We start from the raw sequence: 26,454 nt of genomic DNA, 5'->3' as shown, positions 1-26,454 counted from the left end.
AAGTATTTGTAATTAAAATTTGCAAGGCAATCATTTTATTCTATTACTATTACTTTTTATTTATCTTTTGTTTAACCAAAAAAATAAATGCATGTACATAATAAAAATAGTTAATATTAAAAAATTAGTACTGGAGAAATAATCACAATGTGTGTGCATATTTTTTTATCTGTATAAGGGAGAAGACATCTCAATGTTCCCCCAAACTCTTCATACTAATAAATAAAATAATTTAAAAAAAAATAAAAATAGTTTGTATAGTTTACTTTCGTCATTTGCTTGCACTTTTGTAAGGACAAATAATTAGTTATATCATTGTTTGAACAATTGAGGATTTATATTTAAAGGTATCTTCAATATTTGTATCTTCTATATTATTAAGTTTAAAAATTTTTTCTATAATATTCAATTCGATTGCTGTAGTGTCCATACCACAAAATGCAGACCAATCATTTGCAACTAGTCCTGATCCGATAAGATCACTACCTCTATTTATTGTTCCAGTAATTAATGGTATTTGTAAAAGTTCTGACAATTCTTCAATTTCTTGAGAAGTTGTCATAGCATGTAATAAACCACCATTATTTGTAAAATATGAATATGTACCTACTAATAAATTACCAGCTATAGATGTTCTAAATACCTCTATATCTAATACATCTTGTACTATCTCTTCAGTTTCTCTATCAATATCTGTATGTATTAAACCGACATAATCATTACATGTTATACAATTTCCTAAAGCTGATAATCTTTCTTCTACTCGTTTTATCTTAACATCATCAGGTAAAGAATTTCTTAAATGTAATAATTCCTGATCTGTACATATACTTGAAACTAGTAGTCCCTTACGGTTACCTACACATACTCTACCTATAACTCTTGTACCTCCAATTGTTGCATAAACTATTGGAATATGTTGTGACAATTCTGCTTCAAAAACACTAGAAAAATTTTCTGATCCCCCCAAAGCAATAAGACCATACGAATTAGTTAGTCGTGAAAAAACACCAACTTCATTTGAATTTTCAAACTGAACTCTAATTGCCATTTTTTTTTGAAGTTAATTATTTTGTTTTGAAATGAAACAATATGTGTACAAATTTTAATATGAATTATTAACTATTTATATCAAAGAAAATACAAACTTAAATTTTAATAATTTTCATGTACATATATTTCGTATCCCGCTTTCTCTTAGTCTATACTTTTTAATTTTTTATCAACCTATATATTGTTCTGTGTTTTTATTTTTCACTAGATCAAGCAAAATAATACTTATACATGAAATGCACAAATATATACTTCCTTCAAAATGATTATCCCACAAGATATAGGGAAATTGTTTTTTTGTTTTGTTTTCCAATTAGTAAAATTATCAACTCGATTTTTGGTGATCTAATTAATATTCACAAACTTTTACAAACAATATTATAATTACATAAAAATTGATACATATATAATAATATACCTATTTACTGCTAATTGTAATATGATAAACCTATAAAATACGTTATTCTTGTATATATTTCTCTATAAAACTTCCATTTTTTTTCCCCAAAAAAAAAAAAAAAAATATGTTAATATATATGATAAAAATATAAGGTAGCTAAATCTTTAAAAAAATGCTTCGTTCACATGTTTATGAATATTCTAAATTTTTTGTATGACTTGTACATAATATTTTTGTATAATAAAAATGTATAAATAACGCTGTATAGTCATGCAGATTTACTACTTTGTTAATAAAAAATATATATGTATATGTAGTTCCTTATCATAATCATATATTTAGTGAAAAAAATACGAATTTTTAAAATGGGTAGGATAATTACATATATGTGGGCTAAGGTACAAATGTTGATAATGTTGGTAATATACTGATAAATAAATAATAAATATTATATACATATTGCTAAAATATTTGCTGAAGGCTATAATATGTGCTATACAATTTATAAGGCACTTTTCCTGATGTTATTTATAAAATATTTTTTCCATTTCCCCTTTTTTGCTTTTCCTTTAGTATAAAAAAATTTAATGTAATTTACCATTTTATCATTTTATTTTTCCATTTTATTTTGTCATTATATTTTGGCATTTTTTACAATTTAATTATTAAAAAAATATTGCTTGTTCATGTAATTTGTTATACTGGCATGATCCAGTCATATATTTATTTTTTAACATGCCCCAAAATTTATTGCTTTTTCATAATTTTTACTATATATTTATAATTTTTTAATTCGTATTTTTGCAATATTTCCAATTTAGCAACTATTTATTTATGCAAGCAAAATGGAGAATTCAAATAATAATTCAAACTAACAAAAATATGTAGTTTATTTTGGAAAATTCTACTTATTTTTATTTCCCTTGTTTGGTTGTTTATATATATATTTTTTTTTTATTTGGGGGATGAAAATATTTGAAATATTTATGGCACATTCTTTAATACTCAGCAAAAGTCATAGTATATACAACGCGTCTATATTTTTTGAAGTTTATAAAAAAAAGAATGAAAAAGGAAAAAATAGTTAGCAAAATAAATATTTATAAATATTGTCTTATCTTTTGAAATGTTATACTAACAAGTTAACCAAATCAAGTTGAAAAAAGTTATGAACAGATTATATATTTGGCTAAACAATGAATGATTTATTTTTTTTCAAAAAAAACATATTGAATGATAACAATGTTTTTAAACATATAATTTATGTTTAATTTTTTATTTTTCAAGTCATATTTATTTGTTTCTTATTATTTAAACATATTATAATGGAAACACGTAAGATAGGAAAAAGGAGACTCCCCTTGGGATTTCGAAAACGATATCGACGATTTTATATAATAAAATATTTAAATAAAAAGTTTTTGGAAAATAAAAAAAGAAATGAAAAAGAAGATGAAATTGATAGTGATGAGACAAGTGATAGTTCTAGTGATACAACTGGACCTGTAAGTTTTGAAGACTTAGGTGTTGATGATTGGCTAATAAAAATAAGTAAAAGTGTTCAAATATTAAAACCAACAAAAATTCAAAATTTATGTTTACCTTTAATAATTGAAGGGAAAAATGTTATAGGATCTTCTGAAACAGGTACAGGTAAAACTATTTGTTATTGTTGGGGTATGTTACAAGAATTAAATAAAAATTTTTATGGAATTTTTGGATTAATATTATTACCAACACGTGAATTAGTTTTTCAAATAGTAGAGCAATTTCAATTATATGGAAATAAAATAGGAGTAAAAATATTATCATGTATTGGTGGGTTTTCTTTAATTGATCAGAGAAGAAGTATATTAAGCAAACCACATATAGTTGTTGGTACTCCAGGTAGAGTTAGTGATATAATAGATGATTGTATAGATGTAAAGAATTGTTTTAAAAGATTAAAATTTTTAGTATTAGATGAAGCAGATTTACTTTTACAAAAAAGTTTTGAAGAAAAATTAAAAATTATTTTAAATAATATACCTAAAGATGTATTTGGTGAACCACGACGAACTTTATTTTTTAGTTCAACGATCACAGATTCAATAAATTTATTAACTAAGGCATTTCCTAATGATAAATTAGTTTTAGTAAATGCAAATAAAAAACAAAAGCCAGTTAAAAATTTAGATCAAAGATATATATATATAGATACAATAGCACAAATGACTTATTTAGTATATATATTAAAAAATAAATTAGCAGATTTATCAGGAATTATATTTACAGCAAATAGTTATAAATGTGAACTTATATATACTGTACTAAATGAGTTAGGTAGCTTTTCCATAGAGTCTATACATTCATCTAAAGATCAAAGAAAACGTATGTCATCTTTATTAAAATTTAAAAATGGATTATGTAAAATTTTAGTAGCTACAGATATTATAAGTAGAGGTATTGATATTCCTAAAGTTGCATTTGTAATTAATTTTGATTTCCCTAATGATACTATTCAATATATTCATAGAGTAGGTAGAACTGCTAGAGCTAACAGAAAAGGTATATCTATATCCTTTGTTGATAAAAAGGATTTAAAATCATTTAATAATGTTAAATTAATTATGAAACAAAAACTAAAACCATATATTTTAAATAAAAATGAAGTTTTAAGTGATATGCTCAAAATTGGAAAAGTTGTAAAAAAAGCAGAGATGATGCTTCAAGAGAAAAAAGATATTAAAAAGGAGAACGAAGATTTGAAAAATTCTATTTATCTCAATGAATAATAAAGTTATGATTTTTTTTTTATTTTTTAGTTTTGCATTTTGAATAAATGGAAGCATTATGTAAAGCTTACCTATAAGTTTGTATATTCCTTTTTTTTAAATTAGGATTTAAAATGTTTTTTTCAACCTTTTACTTTTAACAATATTGTTTTTGTATACATTTTTATTCAATGTATGCTGCATGGGTATGTATATATATATATATATATATATATAATATTCAACATAAATTTGAAACCTAATGCATGGTCATGTGTGGATGCGTATTGTACAAACGTGGATAGCATGCACAACGGCTTATATGCTATTTTCCAATTTTTTTAATTTATAAAGAATTCGCTAGTCAACTATCCATTTTTGAGAAAATGGAAAACAAAGACTTTTCTCTCACAAATAGCTATTAATTTTTTTTTATAAACCCTTTTTTTATGTTGTGTGCATAAAAAAATATGCTTTAAATTGAAGCATACAATTTTTTGGATTTTCATTTGATATCCATTTTGGAGACTATTCGCCACTATATTTGTATATCCAATATATTCTTATAATTATATCATTTGGTATTTTCAACATATTTGTTTTCTTTTTTATTTATTTTTTAATTATATATTTTTTTTTAAAGTATGGGCCATATGAAAGGGTGAAAGAATGTTCCCTACAGAATATGTGCATATATACATTTACGTATCAAATTGCATAATAATTTTTTCGCCAATTTTTCGCTAATTTTTCGTCAATTTTTCTCCATTTTTAAGCCTCTCTTTTTAGTTTTTCCTTTTTACATTCATTCTCACAAGGGTTATTATATTTGATTATTTTTATTATTGTGGCTAGCTTTTTTTTATTATTTTTTTTTTATTTTTTTTTGATGACCATGTTCATAATTTTTTATCAAAAATAAATGCCTAGCCATTGTTGCCGCTTTGTTTTTCATTTTTTGCTGTATATGTTACTAATTAATATTGCTAAAAATAATATAATTACAGCCCTTTCGCATAGGCATCAAACTATAAGAGAAAGAAAAAGCGCCTTTTCAAACAACCCCATAAATTATATATATTATTTAGGACCAAATAAGCATATTTATTTCAAATTTTCATCAGTCTGTGAACAAAAAAAACTAGGACATAAAAAAATAGCTATAAATAAGTGGGACATAGAAAGGAACGAAAAAAAAAACTTTACAATAAGTCTAAACTATTACAATAAAATACACCAAAGTAAATTTATGACCAAAATGGTAAAAGAAAATAAAGGCAGTACAAAAAATGAAAAAAAAAGTTCAATAAATAATAACCAAGATATCCGAAATTTTATGAATCTCAAAAAGGAGGAAAAAGATGAAGAATGTGATGAAAAAATAAAGCAAGATATTAATAAAGAAAATATAAAAAATGAAATAACTGTCCAGAAAAAAAAAATCGATAAAAATAATAAGACAAAAGAAAAAACAAAAACAAAATCAGAAACAAATAAGAATGTTAATATAACATATCCTAGTATACCTAAAAGTATTGAAAAAAGATGGGAAGATTATAATAAAATTATAGAATATGCAAAAAGTACAAATGTTTATTTAGGAGCACATATATCAGCTTCAGGGGGAGTACAAAATGCCCCAATAAATTCATTTAATGTATCAGGATTAGCATTTGCATTATTTTTAAAAAACCAAAGAAAATGGGAAAGTCCACCATTAACTGAAGAAAATATAAAACAGTTTGATGAAAATTGTAAAAAATATAATTTCGATAAAAATTTAATTTTACCACATGGATCATATCTTATAAATCTAGCAAATCCTGATAAGGAAAAAAGAGAAAAATCATATTTATCATTTGTAGATGATATAAAAAGATGTGAACAATTAAATATTAAATTATATAATTTTCATCCAGGTTCAACAGTAGGAATGTGCTCAACAGAACAAGGAATAAAAAATATTGCTGATTGTATAAATAGAGCCCATAAAGAAACATCAAATGTTATTATAGTTTTAGAAAATTCAGCAGGACAAAAAAATTCAGTTGGTTCAAAATTTGAACATTTACGTGATATAATATCTCAAGTTGATGATAAAGAAAGAATAGGTGTTTGTTTAGATACATGTCATACATTTGCAGCAGGTTATGATATAAAATCATGTGAAAAATTTGAACAAGTTATGAATAATTTTCATAATATTGTAGATTCAAAATATTTAAAAGCTGTTCATTTAAATGATTCAAAATCGGATTTAGGAAGTGGATTAGATAGACATGAAAATATTGGAAAAGGAAAGTTAACATTAGATACATTTAAATATATTATGACATCAAAGTATTTCAAAAACATTCCAATTGTTTTAGAAACACCTGACATAACAAATGATGAATCAGTATACAAGTATGAAATTGAGTATTTGTACAAGATGTGTACAAAGGAAGAATAACTATGATGGAAAAAAATGATAATAAATATATGCACACATTTTTAAGCATAACTTGGCTATATACATTTTCTAAACAAAAATAATTTTTTTTTAAAAAAAAGAATCAAGATCATTATATTGCTGATCACCTAATTTTATTAAATATTCCTTAAAATTTTTTGGTAAAATTGGAATATTTTTATCGTTTTCACATTTTGTATAATAATATTTGGAAACAAAACGAAATGGCAACATCATAGATTCTTTATCATTTTTAAGTGTAATATCAGGATTATCAACAAAAGGAATATTTTCTAATTCAACTTGATCATTTAAAATAATATGACAAACTAATACAGCAGTGTTAGTAGTCATTTGCACACTTCCTAGATTTCTTGATATAGGAAATTCGAATTTTCTTAATTCGGATGTTCTATCATTTGATGGTACATTTCCTAATATACCACCAAATAATAAAAAGCCAATTTCATTTTTATCTTTACATGTTAATACATCTTTTGCTTTCATGTCTAATAAACATATTTTATTCCATTCAAATTCATTTTTTATATCACCTATAGATTTTTCATAACATTTTGGCTCATGTGATGATTTTGATATATCTTTAAAATTATCTTTAAATTTTGTAAATATTATATTTTCATCTTTTACAATTTCACAAATATGCATATATTCAAGTATGCACCATTCTTCAAGATCATCCATATGTTCTACAATAAATTTTACCCCCATTTTATTTCTTCTTCAAGATTGGACTATAGCTAGCGTTTTATATAATCTATCTTTTTTGTTCGTTTTTTTTTTTTTTTTTTTTTTTTTGCATATACAATAGTTCATGTGTGATTATTCAAATATGCATATACAATATGAACTTTATTTGTTTGATTTATTTATCTATGAAATGTTCTGACCTGACATATTTTTTTTCATTTTTTGTTAATTTCCAAAATAATATTAGCTATTTTTTATGACATGTTCATATTTTTTCTATACTTTTGAATATGCATATAGCTAACTCATATTGTATTTTTTTTTTATTATATTATTTTTTTTTATTCCTTTTTAAAGTGGGTAATAAAATGCATACTAAAAATTATCACGCTTAACAATTGTCAAAAAAAAAAAGAGAAATTATTTACGTATTTTCTATTAATTATTATATACATATGGATAAATATATATTATTTTTTTTCCAAATTTTTTATATGTTTATAAATTAATTAAAAATAGTTTTTCTCATTAAAAATGTTAAGTTAAAAGGGAAAAAAATATAATAAATAAAAATATATAAAAGTGTAAACAAAAGAATAGTAAATATGCGTTTGTTTTAACTATGGATATAATTTAGCAAACGTATTATGGGCATATGCATATAAATTTAATAGCATATGATATGTCTTAAGTTTTTGAAATACTATTTACGCATTTGTTTGGTGAATACTCTTTTTTTATGTTTTTTTTATGTATAAATTTATTAAATTAATAAATGGATGATTTGTATTATTTTCTTTACAATGAAGAAGAACCAGAGAGTGTGAAGGAAGCCAAATTGGAGGTTCATAAAATTTTGAAGAAAAATAGAGAAAGGCCAGATAGGGTAAATAGGCCAATGAAAGAATCGGATACGGTAATTTCGCTAGTTAATAATTCAGAAAATATTGATAAAAATGAAAAAAAAAAATCAATTGATGTACCAAATATTGAACAAAATGTACATAATGATAGTGTTAAGAAAAAGAAAAAAAAATCGGGAAAAAATAAAAAGACAATTGTATCAATAAATTCACAAGATGAAGGATCAAATATTAGCATACAGTCTTGTTCTTCTATATCGTCGTCATCAGATGGTTCGTCGTCTGTTAATTATTTATCTAACATAAATAAAGACAAATCACCATCCTCTATCAAAAACAGAAGTAAAATAATGTTTTATAGAGAGGCTACAAGCAACGATGAAGAATACGATAATAATAAATTTACTAGACGTAATAGCAAACGTAAACGGAATGAAGAACATAATAATTTAAATGAACATTGGAAAGGGAAAAATTCTAAATGGAGAAAAACAAATAATGAAGGAAATGAAAATGATAAAGATATATTACAACAGTTTAAAATAAACTATCAAAAACTTACATCAATAGAACAAACATATTATAAATATATGATTAAGAAATTAAAAATACGATATGATAATAAAAAGAGAATATTTTTTGCAAATGAAAATTTTACAAAAACATTTTCAGATGTAATAACAAAAAATGGAAATAATAATTTTAATTATATAGGATATTTAGAATATTCATTTCATTATTTATTAGAATGGTTAACACCAACAAAAGAAGAAAAATTATTAAAACTTAAATCGTTGATAAAGTTAGAAATAATTGTTAAATCAATTTATCCAAATTGTAAAATGGAAGTATTTGGATCTTTTGTAACAGGCTTATCTATACCTGGTAGTGATATAGATGTCTGTTTTATGAATATTGAACAAAGTGATCTTGATACGTTAACTATTATTGGGTACGCTTTAATTAAATTAAATATTTGTAGAAATATGAGGATAATAAAGGATGCAAAAGTAAGAATATTAAAATATACTGATAATGAATCAGGTGTTAATGTTGATATATGTATAAATCAAAGTTCATCAAGAGAAAGTACTGAATTTATAAAAAAAAAAATAAAAGAATATATATATTTAAGACCATTAGTTATATTAATTAAATTTTTTTTAAGTTCAAGAAATTTAAATGAAACATATACTGGAGGTATTGGCTCATTTATGTTATGTTGTATGGTTTTACATTTTTTACAAATCCATCCAATATCTTTTGATACCAAAACATATAATAGTACAAATTTAGTAAGTTTAATTATTGAGTTTTTATATTTTTATAATTTAGAATATGCCCTTAATGATAAATGTGCAGTTTTAAGAGGGTTAGGTCATGTTATGCCTAGATATTTGAGAACGGAATATGAACGAAATAATAACAGACTATGTATTGAAAATCCTATAGATACATCAATAGATGTTGGATCAAACTCTTACAAAATTAGATATATATTACATATCTTTAGTTACAATCTTTGTAGCTTAATAACATTAGTGAGCAAGTTAAAAAAACATGGGGTCCCTTGTTTTAAGAATAAATATAATACAACTCATAAGGAACGGAATGATAATAAATTTATTCAGGGAAATAAATTAAATCCAAATTCAATTTTCCCATTATTTTATGCTCATTTTCTTAATCCAAATAATATTACTTTTACTAAAAGATTTAAAAATAATTTTCCAAACCCTTTATGGAATATTGATGAGTTTGATTTTACATATACACAAGAAGAAAAAAATAATTTATTTGAAATGATATGTAATGATATGTCATCTTGTTTTTTAAACAATTTGGGAGAAAACATGGATACAGTAAATATATTCTCAGCTATTGATCGAACATTCTTTTTTTCCTTAGATGTTTTCAACAACGTATTTAAATGCGTCTAACTCATGCATGTTAATTGGAAGTGGTTTATCCCTTCATTTTTTCACTTTTTTTTTCCTTCATTTTTTCACTTTTTTTTTTGCTTCATTTTTTCACATTTTATCCTTTACTTTTGGCGGCTATTGGTGCAAAAAGCTTTTGGCTGCTAAGTGGACATTTTGATCGAACAACGAACTTGTTATAATTCCATTTGGCTCATATAATGGATTTAGTAAAACTTTAATATAATTTTCATGAACAACTTCAAAAAATGATTTAATATTATCATCTGAAGGTACATGTATATTTGCATTTATAGAACTATTTAATTCATTTTTATTTTTATATAATAATAATAACTTAATATGTCCAGGTGTACAATAAGCAGATACACTATAATTATTAAAAGAATCAACAGTTTTTAAAAACATATTATTATTTCTCCAAACTAATTCATCTACTGAATCTAATGATTGATGAATAATAAATTGAGATAAATGTTCTGATATATCTTTTTTTCCATTTATAGATAAATCTGCTTCATATATTGGTATATCTCCTTTTCCTATTATTGTCAATACAAATACTTGATTTGAATTCATGATGTTATTTCCTGTATTTTTGGTCATATACTTTTTTTCTTTTTTTTTTTGTATTATACTTTTTAAAAGTTATCTATCTTGGGATGAACATATATATATATATCACTTTCTTTAAGGGATTATTTAAAAAAATAAATATTTTCTTCCCTTTTTTTGAACTAACTCCAGATATCATTTATCCACCATTTATCTAATAATATATCCTCGAAAAAAATAAAATAATATTTGTAATAATTATATGCCCTCTCACTATTTCCTTTTTCTATTAAATTTCATTTTTTTTTTTATCATTCCTATGGTAATAGTTGAAATGTTAAGGAATTATAAATGGCTTGATTTTTATTATGAATCCATATGCACTCCTTTACTAATACCGTTGCAAACATTTTGGATCCATATACCAACTTAAATACATAAATGTTTGAAAATGTTTTTATAGAACAATAGATTTTATGAAAAAGCTACTAATTTTTTTTTTTTCAAATAATAGCTATTTTATGTAACCACTTAAAGTCAGGCTTTATCGAAATTAAATGTTTAATACCATATTAGGGCATATTGATTGCTTTATCAAAATTTTTATTTTTCATATACAAAAAAAAAGTTAAACATTGTAAAAATAAAGAAAATATAAACAAACACACAACGTAAAACAAGGTTACAAAAAAAAAAAATAATAAAACGAACAATTTATGAACAATTCAAAAAGGTCTTCAATTTTAGCTAATCAACATTCGCTAGTTTTGGAACAAACTTTTTAATCGCTTTTTTCAATTCGATCGGTTTTGGTAATTTAACTTGTATTTTTTTCTTGTCAATAAATAATGCTTTTTTTTTGGCTTTTTCTAAAATGCTTTTGAGATCAGGATCATCATTACTCGATTCTACAAAAGAGAAAAAATAAATAAATCGTTGTAATAATTATATTTTATACATTTATAAAAAAATAATAAATATTAGCATTGATGTAAGTGTTAAAAATTCAAAGAATTGTTTGCCTAATGTTACAACTGATCAAATAACCTTCCCTGTTCATGCACAAACAAAATCCCATATTTTACTTACGTGATCCATTTACAGATGGTGGTGGTTTCATAATTGGTTTTTTTAAAATCGGAGCTGTATCACCAACTTTTGCAGATAATGGTGTTTCCTTTGGTGGAATTGGGGCTTTGCTTTGTTTTGCCTTCAAAATGGTTAACATTTTTGCTTTTATTGCTTCCTTGTTCACTGCCTTGATCTCTACATTTTCTACCGCCTTAGTCTCTACCTTGTCCACCGCCTTAGCCTCTACATTTTCCACAGCCTTTTCCACTGCTTTGACCTCCTCTTTTTTCTCACTTACTTCGCCTTGCCCAGTTTGGCCAACCTTTCCTATTCCCTCTTTGCTAACTAGTTTACTTGCGAGTATTTTTTTTAAGCTATCCTTATTTGGTCCGATTTTCATTTTAGGTAATGCCTTTAGTTTATTTAAGGGAGGTATTTTTTTTACCCCACTCGATGTTTTTACTTCTTCCTCTTTTTTATCCTCCTTCGTCTCTTCTTCTTTTTTCTCTTCCTTCGTCTCTTCTTCTTTTTTCTCTTCCTTTGCCTCCTCTTCTTTTTTATCTTCCTTCGTCTCCTCCTCTTTTTTATCCTCCTTAGTCTCATCCACTTTAGCACTCTTTGGAACTTGCTTCTTCCCTAAGGCTATCAATTTAACCTTCATTACTCCGTCTTTCATAACCGGGGCTTGTTTTTTTTCAACCGTTTTGCTCTTCTCAACAAGTTGTTTTTCAACCGTTTTGCTCTTTTCAACAGGTTGTTTTTCAACACTTTTGCTCTTTTCAACAGGTTCCTTTTCAACACTTTTGCTCTTTTCAATAGGTTCCTTTTCAACACTTTTGCTCTTTTCTAATGCCTTCTCACTAACTGGCATTTTCAATGGTGTGGTGCTCTGTTTCTCTTCTGGCTTATTTTTCGAAGCTTCAAATTTCATCGTCAATTGTTTGATGCGATTCATAACCGAGTTCGTTTTTGTATTCTCATTGTTTGCATTGCTTGACTCTTTGCTCTCGTCCTTTGTATTTTTGGGGTCGTTTCCCTTAGTATCTACCTTCGATTTGTCATCACTGACTTTGGCTTCTTCTGCTTCCGGCTTCTTTTCCTCAGGTTCAACTAAAATAAAACATGTAAAATTAAATTAGTAGATAATTACGTAAAGAGAATAATAATCGAGACATATTTTCACATGCATCGCTCATAATATCAAAAAGAACTTACCATTCTTGTCGCTTTTAGAAACATAAGGTTTGAAAGTAACTTTTTGCCCACGCTTTCCCAATGCAGCTTTCTTATTATTATTTGGGTTAACTTTTCCCAATGTAATTGTCTTATTATTGTTTGGCTCAACCTTTTCCAATGATGGTATTGCTTCTTGATCCTTTTCATATATAGCCTTACTTAAAACAGCGTTTTTTTGAAACACATTTACTGTTTTATATCCGATTTTAGTATCAGTACCAGTATTTGCCATATTGGAGTTATGAGTGTTACTTAAAATTGGGGTAGTCTTTGGTGAATTTAGTTTATGCATAATATTTGTACCTTTGTTATTTTTTTTTAAATTTTTAAACATTTGTGCAGGTAAAATAGAATTGTCTGGTTTTGGATGTACAGATACATAAACTTTTCCAATTATCTCTGGTTTTGATTTATTTAATCTTGAATATATATCCCAAGGTGCATTATTTATTAATGTCTTTTCACTAATAAACGAACATCTAGCTGTACCTACTAAAACTTTACCACTTACATCATGAATATCTATCATAAAACTTGGTATATCACCTGTTTTTTTTTCTGGCAATTTATCTAACTCTACTCTACTATTTACATTAAATGCTATGTAATCATTATTGGAGGTCATACTCATTCGATCTTTAGGTCTTGTAACTCTTTGTGTATTTTGTATTGCCGATATTGCAGTTTCACTATCATATCTAACTACACATATTATTTTAGGATTTCCATTTAAATATTTAATTTCTAAATTACTAATATTTATTTCAAAAGATTGTAAGTCTTTAGAAATTAAAAAATTATTTTTATCACTACTTAAATTATTATTACCTCCATTTGATGTTTTTAAAATTGTATGAACATTTTCACTACTTTCTAATTTATCTTGTTCTTCTTTAATATATTTTGAAAAAAATTCTTCATAACTATCATTGTTATTTCCTTGTTTATACATTTTTACTAAATCTGAAAAACTGTTTTTATTTTCTGTACTGTTCAAACTTTTAAAGAGATCCCCATTATTTGCATATTCAACTTGATGACTTGGAACATGATCGGATGGGGGTAACCAACCATTTAAATCTTCAGATGGAACTAAAGGGGGTATGGGAGGTATAGGAGGACTTATAAATTTACCATCTTTTAATAAACCAATTGATTGATAATATAACATTCCATATAAAGAATTTATACGTGGATCAAGGGTTCTACATGGATATATATAATCTAACAACATTTTCATTGTTTTTTTTTTTTTATTTATATTATCACTATTTTCAGCTGTTTCAGATGCTATTTGAGTACATACACCAGCAAATGATTGTACTAATGTATCTAATTGTATATATAATAAATCTATTCTACGAACAGTATCAATTAATGAACTTTGATTTTCTTTTATATTTTCTAATTTATCTTCAAGTTTTTTAGTATATATATTATTTTTATCCAATGTTTCATATACATTATATATTTCTTTTTGTAAATAATAATTATTTGATTCAGAATTTGTTCTTTTCTCTTTTTCATTTTTATATAAATTAAAATAATGTCTTATTTTATCTTCTAATTCTTCTAATACATGCTCAATGATTTCAGGTTCGGGTCTTAGTCTCCCATGTATTGTATCTTGGGTTAAACTATATTTATTTTTATGGGACACTTCGAAATCGTTTAATGCGTCCCTCCATATGTGCATATCAACACTCTTCTTCTTCTTTTTCATTTTGAAATACAAATAAGTATGTGTGTAAAACTGACCAACTGAACAATGATAATATTTCTATATATGTCTGTACCTATCTAGTTGGACATAACAAATTTTATATTCAAAATAAAAAAATGAAATTCTTCAATGGTGTTAATCTGGTGAGACAAAATATTTGGTGTATAAAAAAAAAATAAATTTAATTATACATTTGAAAAATAAATATTTAAAATATATAGGTATAAAATGTAATTGCAAACATTTCGAGGTTATAGACTTATTTTCTGAAAGTGAAAAACTGTAACCATACATATAATTTGGTATATTTATGTGTGCATTTATTTAATAAGTAAAAATAAGTTTCATAATAAAGCTTATCAAATAATTACCTTATTTTTTTTAATATTGTTTTTAGCAAACAATAATATTTAACTAAAGGAAGTAAAATAAAATTAACAAAAAAAAATGTTTACAACATAGTGGCCTTTAAGACAATGCTCTTCTTAAAGTTACATGCGAAATTTTGGAAAGGAGGTGTAAAGACAAAACACAAAATGTTACCCCCCACATATATAAACATAAATAATTATGTAAATAAATAAATATATATATGCATGTATAAATATATTTATACAAACTTAAAATAAAAAATAACTACGTAACATGGTGTTACTAAAATATGTCTTCCAAACTTTGAATTATTAGAAAAAATGGCCATATACAATATATTTATTTGACAATTTTATTATTTTTTTTTTTTTTTTTGATCTTCTATATTATGTTGTTGTTAGAACAATTTAACTAGGCAACATATTTTTTTTTTATGCACACGCACATAAATGCACACATTAATTTTCCCTTTTTCTCCGCTTTTTTTATGAACAGTTAATAATATTATACTATTTTTTTTATAAAAATGTATATATTTTTCCTACATTTAGCTATTTTTATTACCATTTAAAAATGTTTTTCTTCATTTAGCTATTTTTACTATTTAAAAATATTTTTTCTTCATTTGGCTATTTTCTCCTGCTATGTAAATTTTTCAAGGCCAAATATTGTTTATCCCTAAAAATGGAAAAAATATAATTTTTTTTTCATTTATATAAACTATTTGAATTTCATTCATAGGCGTTGGTGGATAATCATCGATATGTCTGTTGCTATAAAATAGCCAATAATTCCCCATAAGGTAGATACAAAAGTTAAATCATGTCTTTTAAACAGTTCAGACATAATAGTAGCTGTAGTTGGACCCCCAATATTTGCATTAATAGCTAATAAAATTTCATCAATATGAATAGCTGTGTTTTCATTTTTTGAAAAAAAATTATTATATATATATGATAAAAAAAAAACACATAATAAATGGATAATTAACATAGATATCACTAATACTGCCAACGATTTGGCAATAGCAAATAAACTATTTATATTAATTAAAATCCCCAAAAAAAATAAATAATAAATAAATAAAAAATTTAAAACTGTCGAATAATACTCTATTGATCTAAAATATATATAACTGATAATTTCTATTATTTTTTGTCTGTATATGATTAGCTTACTGCTTTTACAATCACAATTAGCAATACCACTTACTGTCTGAATTATATAATCTATAAAAAATAAATATATAAATGTAATGGAAAACAAAAGAAATGCTTTGATTTTTACTACATTCATTATGTATAAATCAATAATTTTGTGTAACAGTTCATAATGGGCTAATATTTGTTCTGTTAAAATTATTATGAGCATTATGGAGAAGGTGTCATATATTATTTTTCCAAACATATCATATACAAAATTATGCTCGCTATTTATATTTTTTATTATTTTTTTTTCAAAATTGTTACTTTCATTGTTATATATAAAAGAACCATATGTTATCTCTTTGTGTCCATATAATATAAGTATCCTTGTTTCATCATTGTGGCTCTGAAAATTTAGGACATCATTTTTTTTTTTATTTTGTGTAACTTGGCTAGCTAGCGATTTTTGTAAATTTTTATTATTTGGAAAAGATAGCAAGTTTGAATATTTCTTAAATAATGGCAATATCATAAGAAATAAATTTGTGAAAAAATCATCCAATATAAATATGCTATTTTTTTCTAAATTATTTAGTTTTAATAACTCTGCAATTTCTATTAAATTAATATGACCACCTATGTAGGTTGAAATAAAACAACACACACTTCTTTTCAAATATATATCGTTATTTTTTGGATTATTTATATTAAATATTATTTTTATTATATGGTATGATACTATACCCCCAACAATTGTTCCAACCATACCAAATATAAAAGCAATACCAAAATATAAAAATCGACTTTGAATGAATAGTTTATTTATTACACTTTTTTTTTCTTCACTATATATAATTGTATTTTTTGTGTCTATTAGCCAGCTAGCTATATTTTTTTTTTTTTTTTCTTTTTTTTTTTTTTTTTTAAAAAATGAAAAAGTTATCATGAGTGATATACATAATGTATAGGCTAAAATTTTGTTTAAAAACAAGTCTACACATTTTATATCCTTAATATTAAATTTGCATATTTTATTAAAACATACACCTGAAATAAAACTTAATAAATAAACTGATATAAAATTATTATTTTTTTTATTCATTTCTATAAATACAAATACAAAACTAACAAGTATGCAAATTTCATGGGGGTGGTCCTCTATATATTTAACCATTTTCATAAGAATATTTATATTAACTATGTTATCAATTTCAAAAATGTAGATTATCACTACGTGTATGTATGGGTGTATGTATGGATGTATGTTTTATTCCGGTATTTCCACGTCAGTGTTTATTGTAGTATGAACTTGTATGAGCAATAGGAAAGAGTATTTACAAACCTTCTCATGCATGTGCTTTTATGCGTATACTTGTTCACAACTTTTACTGGCATAAAAGTTTTAATAAAATAATCCAAAAATAAAAATACCTTACCAAATATGACTCACATTTTTAGAGTCAAAACAAACCATTTGTCAGCTAATTTTTTCACCATTTAAAATGAATTGAAAAAAAAAAAAAACCTTAACAAATTTATAGCCATTATTTATGTACATATTTTTGTACCGACTATTTTACAATTTTTTTTCCAAAATTATAAAGAAATAATATCATTTTTTGTTAACATACATTTTTGTATTATTACATAATTATTTGTTTTTATATTTTTTATAAGAATTTGTAAATTTGTTACATAGATTTAAATTATAAATGTCTACACGTATATGCATACAAAAATTTTCGCTTACTATACCTTGGTTTTCATAAAATAAAAAAAAAACATATCAGACTTAAAAAGAATGTTGAAATAAGTTAGAAAAAAATATATATATAAATAATTCACACACATTATATTAGCTTCCCCTATACAACTATACCATATTTATAACAAAAAGAGAGCAGGCCTTTTTTTTGAAAAATAAAATTTCCTATAATAAGGAATATATACATAATTAATTAAATTAATTTTTTTTTTAATATAAATAATATATTTTATAATTTGAAAAATGTTTATTAAAAATCACAATGGTATGTTTGGGTAATTATATATTGCCATAAAAATTTACGCATATATATTATTATGTAAATAATTGTAAAAAGTGAATAAAAAAATATTTGTAAAATTGCACTTTAATAATGTTCATATAAAATTCGCGCGCTTGTAATAATACCAACTTTTTTTTTTAACATAAATTATTTTATACTTATCCATATATAAATATATACAAATTATTTAATATATATAAATTTATTAATACAAACTTATGAAGTATAATATATATATTTGGCGAGGAAATATTATATTCATTACTTTTCTTTTGTAAAAGGATGAAAAAGATGAACTAGTACTCTTAAAAAAATTTCCGATAAAGTTTATTCAACTTAATATAAACAAATTTTGATTTTTAAAAGATGAAAAATAGTTTGAAGAAATTTGGTAATTATTATTATTTAACACAAGATGTCGTTGATATTATAAACAATTTTAATATTATAGAGAAAAAGGGAAAAATTAAAAAAATACTTATGTCCTAATATTAGATAATACACATAATATATATCATCGCACATGTATATACATACCTATAACTATTTGACAAAAGACCAATATATTATTTTTTTTTGAAAAAATGCCATTTGTTGATAAAACCGAAGAATTTTTTAAAATTGTTGAAAAGCTAGCTAATAATAATAATTATAATATTAAAAAAGATCGAAGTATAACACAAGATACTCAAGTTGGAGAATTTGCATCAAAAATAACTGAGTTGCTACAAACTGGAAATCAAAAGCTGTACAACTTGGAGCGATGTAAGTCTTTCAAAATGGGACATGAATATATACTACCTCTTTACATAAAAACACATGCTCATGAACATTTTTTTTTTTTTTTTTAAGGTGTCAAACAAAAGGGAATATTTAATGATAAGACTCAAAAAATAGAAGAACTGACTTATGAAGTCAAACAAATTATTACAGATTCAACAAATACTCTAGATTCTTTAACACATTATACATACAGCTTAAATATTAGGAACCCACAATGTCGGACACACATAGATAATATTATATCCTCCTTGAAAAATAAAGTCTTTGACTTTACCAAAAAATTTAAGGATGTACTTCATATTCGAAGTGAGGTAATGTTCAGACAGAAAAATACCAAACTACCAAACTTGTTACTCCTTCATTTTTTCCCGTTTTCATTTTTCTGCTTTCTCTTCTTCCTACTCTTAGCATATAAAAAAGCAAATGAACAGAAGGCAAATGTACTCATGCATTTCAACCGAATCCGCATTTAGCAATGAAAATTATAAATTTACACCTCTACGTGATGACATAGATATTGAAGGGTTAGTAAAATTGCCATAACCATATTTTGTAGCAATATGGAATCACTTGATAAAAATACATTGTCATTGAATTATTGTTTTTGTCTAACTACATTCATTAAGTTAACAATTTTATAGTGTAAAGATGAAAATTCACTATCATTATTTTTTTAATTCTTTTTTAGAGGGGAACAGCAAGTCTTGAAAACGCAAGAGAGATCATCTTATTTGCATTCAAGAGCTGATGCAATGGAAAATATTCAAAAAGTTATAGGAGATTTAGCACATATGTTTCAAAAAGTTGCTACTATGGTAACTCAACAAGATGAGATGATAAAACGAATAGATGAAGATTTAGATATTTCTTTAACTAATACAAGGGAAGGACAAAATTACCTTTTAACATATTTTAACAGACTAACATCTACTCGGACTCTCATATATCAGGTACACCCATACACACCAACTTGTCATCCAACCATTTCATATTTATCTTTATATTATTACCACATAATTTAAATATTTTATTTTTTTTTAGGTCTTTTTCTGTATATTTGTCCTTATCATATTTTTTGTATTATTTTCATGACGGCACCCCTCTCTCTTATGGATTTTAACATAAGCCCATAAAATCACAAAACACAAATTACCTGATTAAACATACAATAAATTATTTATTTTGTTTCATTTCATTTAAAGTTGTATCTATTTCCTTCTGGCTATATCAACAATTATGAGATTGGTCATTAGATTTTTTTTTTCGTATCTTTAGATATATTTTATTCCATTTATTTTATGCATGATATAGTTACACACATGTATAATTGCCATCATATAAGTATATGCATGTTTTGTATAATTTTAATTTGAATTAAACCCAATTAATTTTTTTTTTTGTTCATCTTTTTAATTATATTAATATATGCTTTCTTTTTATTATTCGATCTGTTTTCATTATCCATTTTATTCCATAAAATTTTCTACATTTTTTTTATGTGGACAAATATATATCCTATTTTGGTCTTAAATTATCATATTTATAAAAATTAAAAAAATATATAAAAATTTATTAAGCTTTAATTAAATTATAACCTTTTTTATTCCCCTTAAAAAGTTCAATACACACATATACTTCTTATACCAGTTTGTCATAAAAATAATATTTGACAAAAATACATGTACATACATATTTTTTTGTTATAATAAAATTTTAATGAAATAGTAAATGTGTGCAAACTATAAGAATAGAACAAATGAGGAACATAAATTTACATGTATTGTTCATATAAATATTCTTTTTTTTCATTTTAGCTAGCTACCAATGAATAGTTAAATATAAAAGGAACAAATTTATAACCATCACAATTTATGTATAATTGAATAATATTGCAATTTCTTATTTTTAATATTTACTATTTTTATAATTCTCCCATAATAACTTATAAACATGGGATATTTCATATATTTACAATTATAAAGGTATAAATTTACTCGTTACTTTTTTATAAGTTTAATGTTTTTTTTTTTTAAAAAATGCTTGAATTATATGCATATAAAATCATTTAAAAAAATGTATGTGTAGAAAAATATAGTAGGAATAGAGAAAAGTAATATAAAGCTATTAAACAATTGCTGAAGCAGCTGATGACAATTTTGGCCATAATTCAGCACATTCTCTTGCAACTGGGCCAGTAATTGCAGATCCTTTCATTTCTCCTTTTGGGTTTACAATAACTCCAGCATTATCTTCAAAATAAATAAAATAGCCTTCATGTCTTCTCCATGCCTTTGATTGACGGGTGATAATGGCATTTAACACTTTTTTTCTTAAATCAGGTTTTCCCTTCTTTACAGTTGCTAACACCATATCTCCTAATGATGCTGCTGGTAAACGGTTAAGGCATGATCCGAAACCCTATAAAAATAAAATAATATATAAATATAATAACATTGTACTAAACTATAGAAATAGGTGGTGGTGAAATTAATATTTATTATGCGAGATTAATAATTTTTTCGGTTTTATTAACGCATAATTCGCATGAACATACATAAATATTTTGGGAATATATGAACATGTTCATAAAGTTATTTCTTAACAAACATGCGTAAAAAAAAAATATATATATAAAGGCGTTCAGAAGTTATTAATTATCGGCTATATTGTTTATCAACAAATATTTTTTCTGTCCTATCATTGAATCATCATAATAACCTTATATATATTATCCATGAGATTAAATATTTTCCCATGGAATGAACGCATGAATAAGGTTATGTGCCTCCACATAAATATGTATGTATATATGCATAAGAAATAAATAAATATGTACATGTAAATATATAAGCAAAAATTACCTGAACAGCAATAATATATAAGTTTTTTCCTCCACTATTATCACAGCAATTGATGAGTGCGCCTACCGGTAAGGATAGGGTAATTCTCATTTTGTTTTTTAATGTTCCTGCTCTTCCTCTCTTCATTTTTATTAATAAATTATTTTTATAAACAAATAAATAATATATATGTTATATATATCGCATAAGCGAACTGTATGAAATATTAAAATAAATTATGCTTAAAAGTAAGCTATCAACTTTTTTTTTTAATATATATCAAATAATCACAGAATATATTTTTTTTATAATTGAAGAATTTCATAAGCATTAAATAATTCGTTATGCTTTAATTTGAAATAAGCTGTATGAATTATTTTTTATTTTTACATAAAATAAAATATGTTCTATTTATTATGACTATTTTCATTATTTTTTATGTACGGGTCATAATTTTTTTTTTTATGTCAGGAAAATTAATACATATTTATACATATAATAAAAACGCAGTAAAAATATACTATATTTTAAGAAAAAATTTATTTCGTATATATATATTATATTATGCATATTATATTTGTACTTTGGAAAAATATAGGAAACTGCATATAAATTATGTTTTATAATATCTAACGGGTATTACTAATTATATTTGGTTCTTTGCATATGCTGCTTGTATTTGGTAAGTAAATATGAATATGAAAAAAATATGTATATTTTTATATAAATATAATATATATTATGGCAAAAATTTAAACAAATTTATATGTATTATTGCTTATTATATTTGCCCAACGATATTTTATAAAAGTCACGCATATGGAAATAGTGACATAAGGGACGATAAGCAAGCCGTGCTTTTAAAATAATTCTATATTATATATATATATATATATATATTATATATATAACAGCTTATATGAATTATTATTGTATATATATAAAATATTTCTCTAATTTAGGGGGCATTTAATTTATTATTATATTTTATACATATTTTAATAAGCGATAGATAAATGGTTAGCTGAAAAAGTCGGGAAATTTTTATATTCCTAGTATGTACATATTACTATTTAAATTGGCTATAAACTTTTGTATATATAGCCAACTATACAATTAAAAAAATAGGTATATATAAAGGCACAGTATATTATATATATTTTTTATAAAAATAATAAACAAGGTATAGGTCGGCTATTTAAGCAGCAAAATAATAAGCATATATATATATAGTATATATGTAGTATATATTATTATATGGATATTGTAGTAGTAGTAGTAGCAATACGTATTGATGGAAATGTGCTTTATAGGTTTTGCAAAAAAAATGTTGAAAAAGGTTTAATAAAATAAATTTCCACTCACTCACTTTATCTCCGTTTTGTGTAAAAAATTATGAAAAAAAAACATGAAAAAAAAACATGAAAAAAAATATGAAAAAAAAAATATAAAAAAAAATATAAAATAACATTAAAAAAGTTTAAAATATATTTAATAAAATAAACAAAATAACTGACGTTAAAAAGGTATAAATGTGAATATAAATAAAGTTGTATAAATATATTCATATATAGAGCATATGAATATAAGGTTAATATATTTGAAATTTTTCTAATTCAGCAAAATATGATATTTTATCATTTGCACACAGTAAAAATAAAATAAGAAAAAGTATAAATAATACGCATGTTTACTTGTTTTGATTTTTTACATAACACTTTTTGTTTAATTTGACATAAAAGGAGGGATTTGTAATATACCTAACTGTATACAGTACATAGATTGTATCTTTATATATCTTCCGATACAAATTGTAAGCATTTGGGATATGCACAAGTCCGATCTATATATATGGAATAAGAAATGGAACACATTGAAAAAATATATATTAAGAATAAATCGGATCTAGGAAACGAATTTTTTTATTTTTACAACTGGATTAAAGAGAAATTTAGCATATCACTTATAATTAGTGAAAGTAGTAGTTTGCGTCATAATATAGTTCTTGAACTATCTGAAGGAAACAAATTACCTTTAAGTGAAATAAATTCATGTGAAGTTTTATTCCGTCTAATTTGCAATGGGTATAATAAAAATAATATTTGGGGTAGCGAATTTGAAAATGAAAAAGATGAAGAAGAAAATCCTTTTAAAATTGTTCAAATAGAAGAATTAAAAAATTTTTTAAAAAATATTTTATTAGAAAAAAAAAAATTAGGTGATGATTTTTTTGAAAAAATCGAAAAAGAAATGATTAGCAAAAATAATATTTTCTCTAAGGACAAATTAAAATATATAGACTTTTTATTATTTTATATTTTAAAACAAAATAAAGTAGAAAAAATAAATCCTAAATATGAAAATTTTAATAATTGGTTTTTAAAAAATAATATTTCTATAAAAGAAGAATCTATGAATTCATTTACTAATACAAATTTTATTCATCAAATAATTGAAGAAGATTTAAAAAAAAAAAAACATTCTTATGTTATAACTCGTTTCCCACCTGAACCCAATGGTTATTTACATCTAGGTCATGCAAAAAGTATATGTTTAAATTTTGGATTGTCTCAAAAATATGGAGGTAGAACACATCTAAGATTTGATGATACAAATCCAGTTACTGAAGATATAAGATATATAAATTCGATACAAGAAGATGTTAAATGGTTAGGTTTTGATTGGAATGAACATTTATATTATGCATCTGATTATTTTGATCAATTATATGAATGGGCTGTACAACTTATAAAACAAGGAGATGCATATGTAGATGATCAAACTATTGATGAGATACGGAAGAATAGAGGCAGTTTAAAAGTACCAGGTATTAATTCACCATATAGAAATAGAACTATTGAAGAAAATTTAAATCTTTTTGAAAATATGAAATTAGGGAAATATAAAGAAGGAGAAAAAGTTTTAAGAGCAAAAATAGATATGGCTTCTGGAAATATAAATTTACGAGATCCAATATTGTATAGAATCATGAATAAAATACATCCTAAAACAAATAATAAATGGGTTATATATCCTATGTATGATTTTGCTCATGGGCAATCTGATTCTATAGAAAAAATTACACATTCTATATGTACATTAGAATTTGAAACACATAGACCATTATATGAGTGGTTCCAAGATAAGTTAGGTATTTTCAAAACAAGACAAATTGAATTTGCTAGATTAAATGTAACTTACATGGTAATGAGTAAAAGAAAATTATTAACATTAGTTAATGAGAAATGGGTAAACGATTGGGATGATCCACGTATGCCTACAATTTCTGGAATGAGAAGAAGAGGATATAGTCCTGATGCTATTAAAGATTTTTGTAATAAAGTTGGTGTTGCAAAAAGAGAAAATATGATATCCTATGAACTCTTAGAATTATGTGCTAGAGAAGATATGAATAAAAAAGCTATTCGATTATTTTGTATTTTAAAACCTTTAAAAGTTGTAATTACAAATTTTGATGATAACTTATATAATAATACTGATTATTATGAGTTAACTGCATTAAATCACCCCAAAAATGAACAAATGGGTACAAGGAAAATAAAATTTGAAAAAGAAATATATATTGATCAAGATGATTTTCAAGAAAACCCTGCACCAAACTTTTATAGATTAGCTCCAAATAGGACTGTAAGACTTAGATATGCATTTTGTATAGAATGTAATGAAGTTATAAAAGATGAATCAACTGGCCAAATAATAGAACTTAGATGTACATATGATCCAGATAGTAAAAGTGGCCATCAACCTAATCCAGCTACATCTACCACGACTACTGGTGAAAATGTAAAAAAAGTAAAATCGACGATACATTGGGTTTCTGCAAAAAATTCACATCCAGCTGAATTTAGAATGTATGACAAATTATTTTTAAAAGCAAATCCTGAATCTAATGATGATAGTCAAGTTTTTGAAAAAAATATGAAAAACTTTACTGTCGAATTAGGAGAGAATACTAATGGTAATGATGGAGTTGCAATGTCAAATGATTTGGGAAACCCATATGAAGATGAATATTATTTAGATACAGAAAACAAAAATGATGATCAAGAAAATTTAAAAACGGAGGAAGATAATAAAGTAGGATGGAGAAAATATATTAATAAAAATTCATTAGTGATCCATCATGGACTTGTTGAAAATTATTCAAAAGATTGTAATGTTGGTGACCCAATACAATTTGAAAGAGTCGGATTTTTTGTTAAAGATAAAGATTCAACAGATAATGCACCTATCTTTAATCTAACTGTTGAGCTTGTTGAAAATGCTTCCATAAAAAAAAGCAAAAAAGAAGATCTTATACAAAAAGAATTGGATAAACAAAAACGAGAACAAATTGCTAACATGAGAAAAATGAAAAAGGAACAAAAACGACTTAAGGAACAAGCAAAGTTAGAGGCTGCAGAAAAAGCAAACAAACGAGAAGACCCATAAAAATAACTCCTTTTTTCATATATACAATCATTATCCTTTTATAAGTCAATAATTTGA

At 24.2% G+C, this 26,454-nt stretch overlaps 11 protein-coding genes across 11 annotated transcripts; 5 read left to right on the top strand and 6 right to left on the bottom strand.

Annotated features, from left to right (window-relative positions):
- Positions 1 to 307: 307 nt before the first annotated feature.
- On the bottom strand, positions 308 to 1,051 carry PVVCY_1305030 (eukaryotic translation initiation factor 6, putative; the record flags this gene model as incomplete). Its single annotated transcript, XM_008624178.1, has 1 exon — positions 308 to 1,051. The coding sequence occupies one exon, from the start codon at positions 1,049 to 1,051 to the stop codon at positions 308 to 310; it is 744 nt and encodes a 247-aa protein (XP_008622400.1).
- Positions 1,052 to 2,778: 1,727 nt separating this feature from the next.
- Positions 2,779 to 4,227, top strand: PVVCY_1305020 (ATP-dependent RNA helicase DBP8, putative; the record flags this gene model as incomplete). Its single annotated transcript, XM_008624177.1, has 1 exon — positions 2,779 to 4,227. The coding sequence occupies one exon, from the start codon at positions 2,779 to 2,781 to the stop codon at positions 4,225 to 4,227; it is 1,449 nt and encodes a 482-aa protein (XP_008622399.1).
- Positions 4,228 to 5,173: 946 nt separating this feature from the next.
- PVVCY_1305010 (apurinic/apyrimidinic endonuclease Apn1, putative) lies at positions 5,174 to 6,658 on the top strand (the record flags this gene model as incomplete). The annotated part of the gene is made up of 1 exon (XM_008624176.2): positions 5,174 to 6,658. One exon carries the CDS (start codon positions 5,174 to 5,176, stop codon positions 6,656 to 6,658), a length of 1,485 nt encoding a protein of 494 aa, XP_008622398.2.
- Positions 6,659 to 6,748: 90 nt separating this feature from the next.
- PVVCY_1305000 (SAM-dependent RNA methyltransferase, putative) lies at positions 6,749 to 7,390 on the bottom strand (the record flags this gene model as incomplete). Its single annotated transcript, XM_008624175.1, has 1 exon — positions 6,749 to 7,390. The coding sequence occupies one exon, from the start codon at positions 7,388 to 7,390 to the stop codon at positions 6,749 to 6,751; it is 642 nt and encodes a 213-aa protein (XP_008622397.1).
- Positions 7,391 to 8,144: 754 nt separating this feature from the next.
- On the top strand, positions 8,145 to 10,172 carry PVVCY_1304990 (nucleotidyltransferase, putative; the record flags this gene model as incomplete). The annotated part of the gene is made up of 1 exon (XM_008624174.1): positions 8,145 to 10,172. One exon carries the CDS (start codon positions 8,145 to 8,147, stop codon positions 10,170 to 10,172), a length of 2,028 nt encoding a protein of 675 aa, XP_008622396.1.
- Positions 10,173 to 10,289: 117 nt separating this feature from the next.
- On the bottom strand, positions 10,290 to 10,751 carry PVVCY_1304980 (trafficking protein particle complex subunit 2, putative; the record flags this gene model as incomplete). The annotated part of the gene is made up of 1 exon (XM_008624173.1): positions 10,290 to 10,751. The coding sequence occupies one exon, from the start codon at positions 10,749 to 10,751 to the stop codon at positions 10,290 to 10,292; it is 462 nt and encodes a 153-aa protein (XP_008622395.1).
- Positions 10,752 to 11,474: 723 nt separating this feature from the next.
- Positions 11,475 to 14,757, bottom strand: PVVCY_1304970 (conserved Plasmodium protein, unknown function; the record flags this gene model as incomplete). Its single annotated transcript, XM_037634783.1, has 3 exons — positions 11,475 to 11,635; positions 11,817 to 12,908; positions 13,014 to 14,757. The coding sequence occupies 3 exons, from the start codon at positions 14,755 to 14,757 to the stop codon at positions 11,475 to 11,477; spliced, it is 2,997 nt and encodes a 998-aa protein (XP_037490830.1).
- Positions 14,758 to 15,864: 1,107 nt separating this feature from the next.
- On the bottom strand, positions 15,865 to 17,448 carry PVVCY_1304960 (conserved Plasmodium protein, unknown function; the record flags this gene model as incomplete). Its single annotated transcript, XM_008624171.1, has 1 exon — positions 15,865 to 17,448. One exon carries the CDS (start codon positions 17,446 to 17,448, stop codon positions 15,865 to 15,867), a length of 1,584 nt encoding a protein of 527 aa, XP_008622393.1.
- A 1,458-nt stretch (positions 17,449 to 18,906) lies between these two features.
- On the top strand, positions 18,907 to 20,197 carry PVVCY_1304950 (Qa-SNARE protein, putative; the record flags this gene model as incomplete). Its single annotated transcript, XM_008624170.2, has 5 exons — positions 18,907 to 19,087; positions 19,175 to 19,416; positions 19,514 to 19,629; positions 19,794 to 20,055; positions 20,147 to 20,197. 5 exons carry the CDS (start codon positions 18,907 to 18,909, stop codon positions 20,195 to 20,197), a joined length of 852 nt encoding a protein of 283 aa, XP_008622392.1.
- A 1,032-nt stretch (positions 20,198 to 21,229) lies between these two features.
- PVVCY_1304940 (60S ribosomal protein L23, putative) lies at positions 21,230 to 22,092 on the bottom strand (the record flags this gene model as incomplete). Its single annotated transcript, XM_008624169.2, has 2 exons — positions 21,230 to 21,523; positions 21,967 to 22,092. The coding sequence occupies 2 exons, from the start codon at positions 22,090 to 22,092 to the stop codon at positions 21,230 to 21,232; spliced, it is 420 nt and encodes a 139-aa protein (XP_008622391.1).
- Positions 22,093 to 23,808: 1,716 nt separating this feature from the next.
- PVVCY_1304930 (glutamine--tRNA ligase, putative) lies at positions 23,809 to 26,397 on the top strand (the record flags this gene model as incomplete). Its single annotated transcript, XM_008624168.2, has 1 exon — positions 23,809 to 26,397. One exon carries the CDS (start codon positions 23,809 to 23,811, stop codon positions 26,395 to 26,397), a length of 2,589 nt encoding a protein of 862 aa, XP_008622390.2.
- Positions 26,398 to 26,454: the final 57 nt, after the last annotated feature.

The sequence above is a fragment of the Plasmodium vinckei genome (genome assembly GCF_900681995.1).
Source record: "Plasmodium vinckei vinckei genome assembly, chromosome: PVVCY_13".
Lineage (NCBI taxonomy): Eukaryota > Apicomplexa > Aconoidasida > Haemosporida > Plasmodiidae > Plasmodium > Plasmodium vinckei.
Note: the sequence above shows the minus strand (reverse complement) of the source record. Positions and strands in the feature narration are given on the sequence as shown.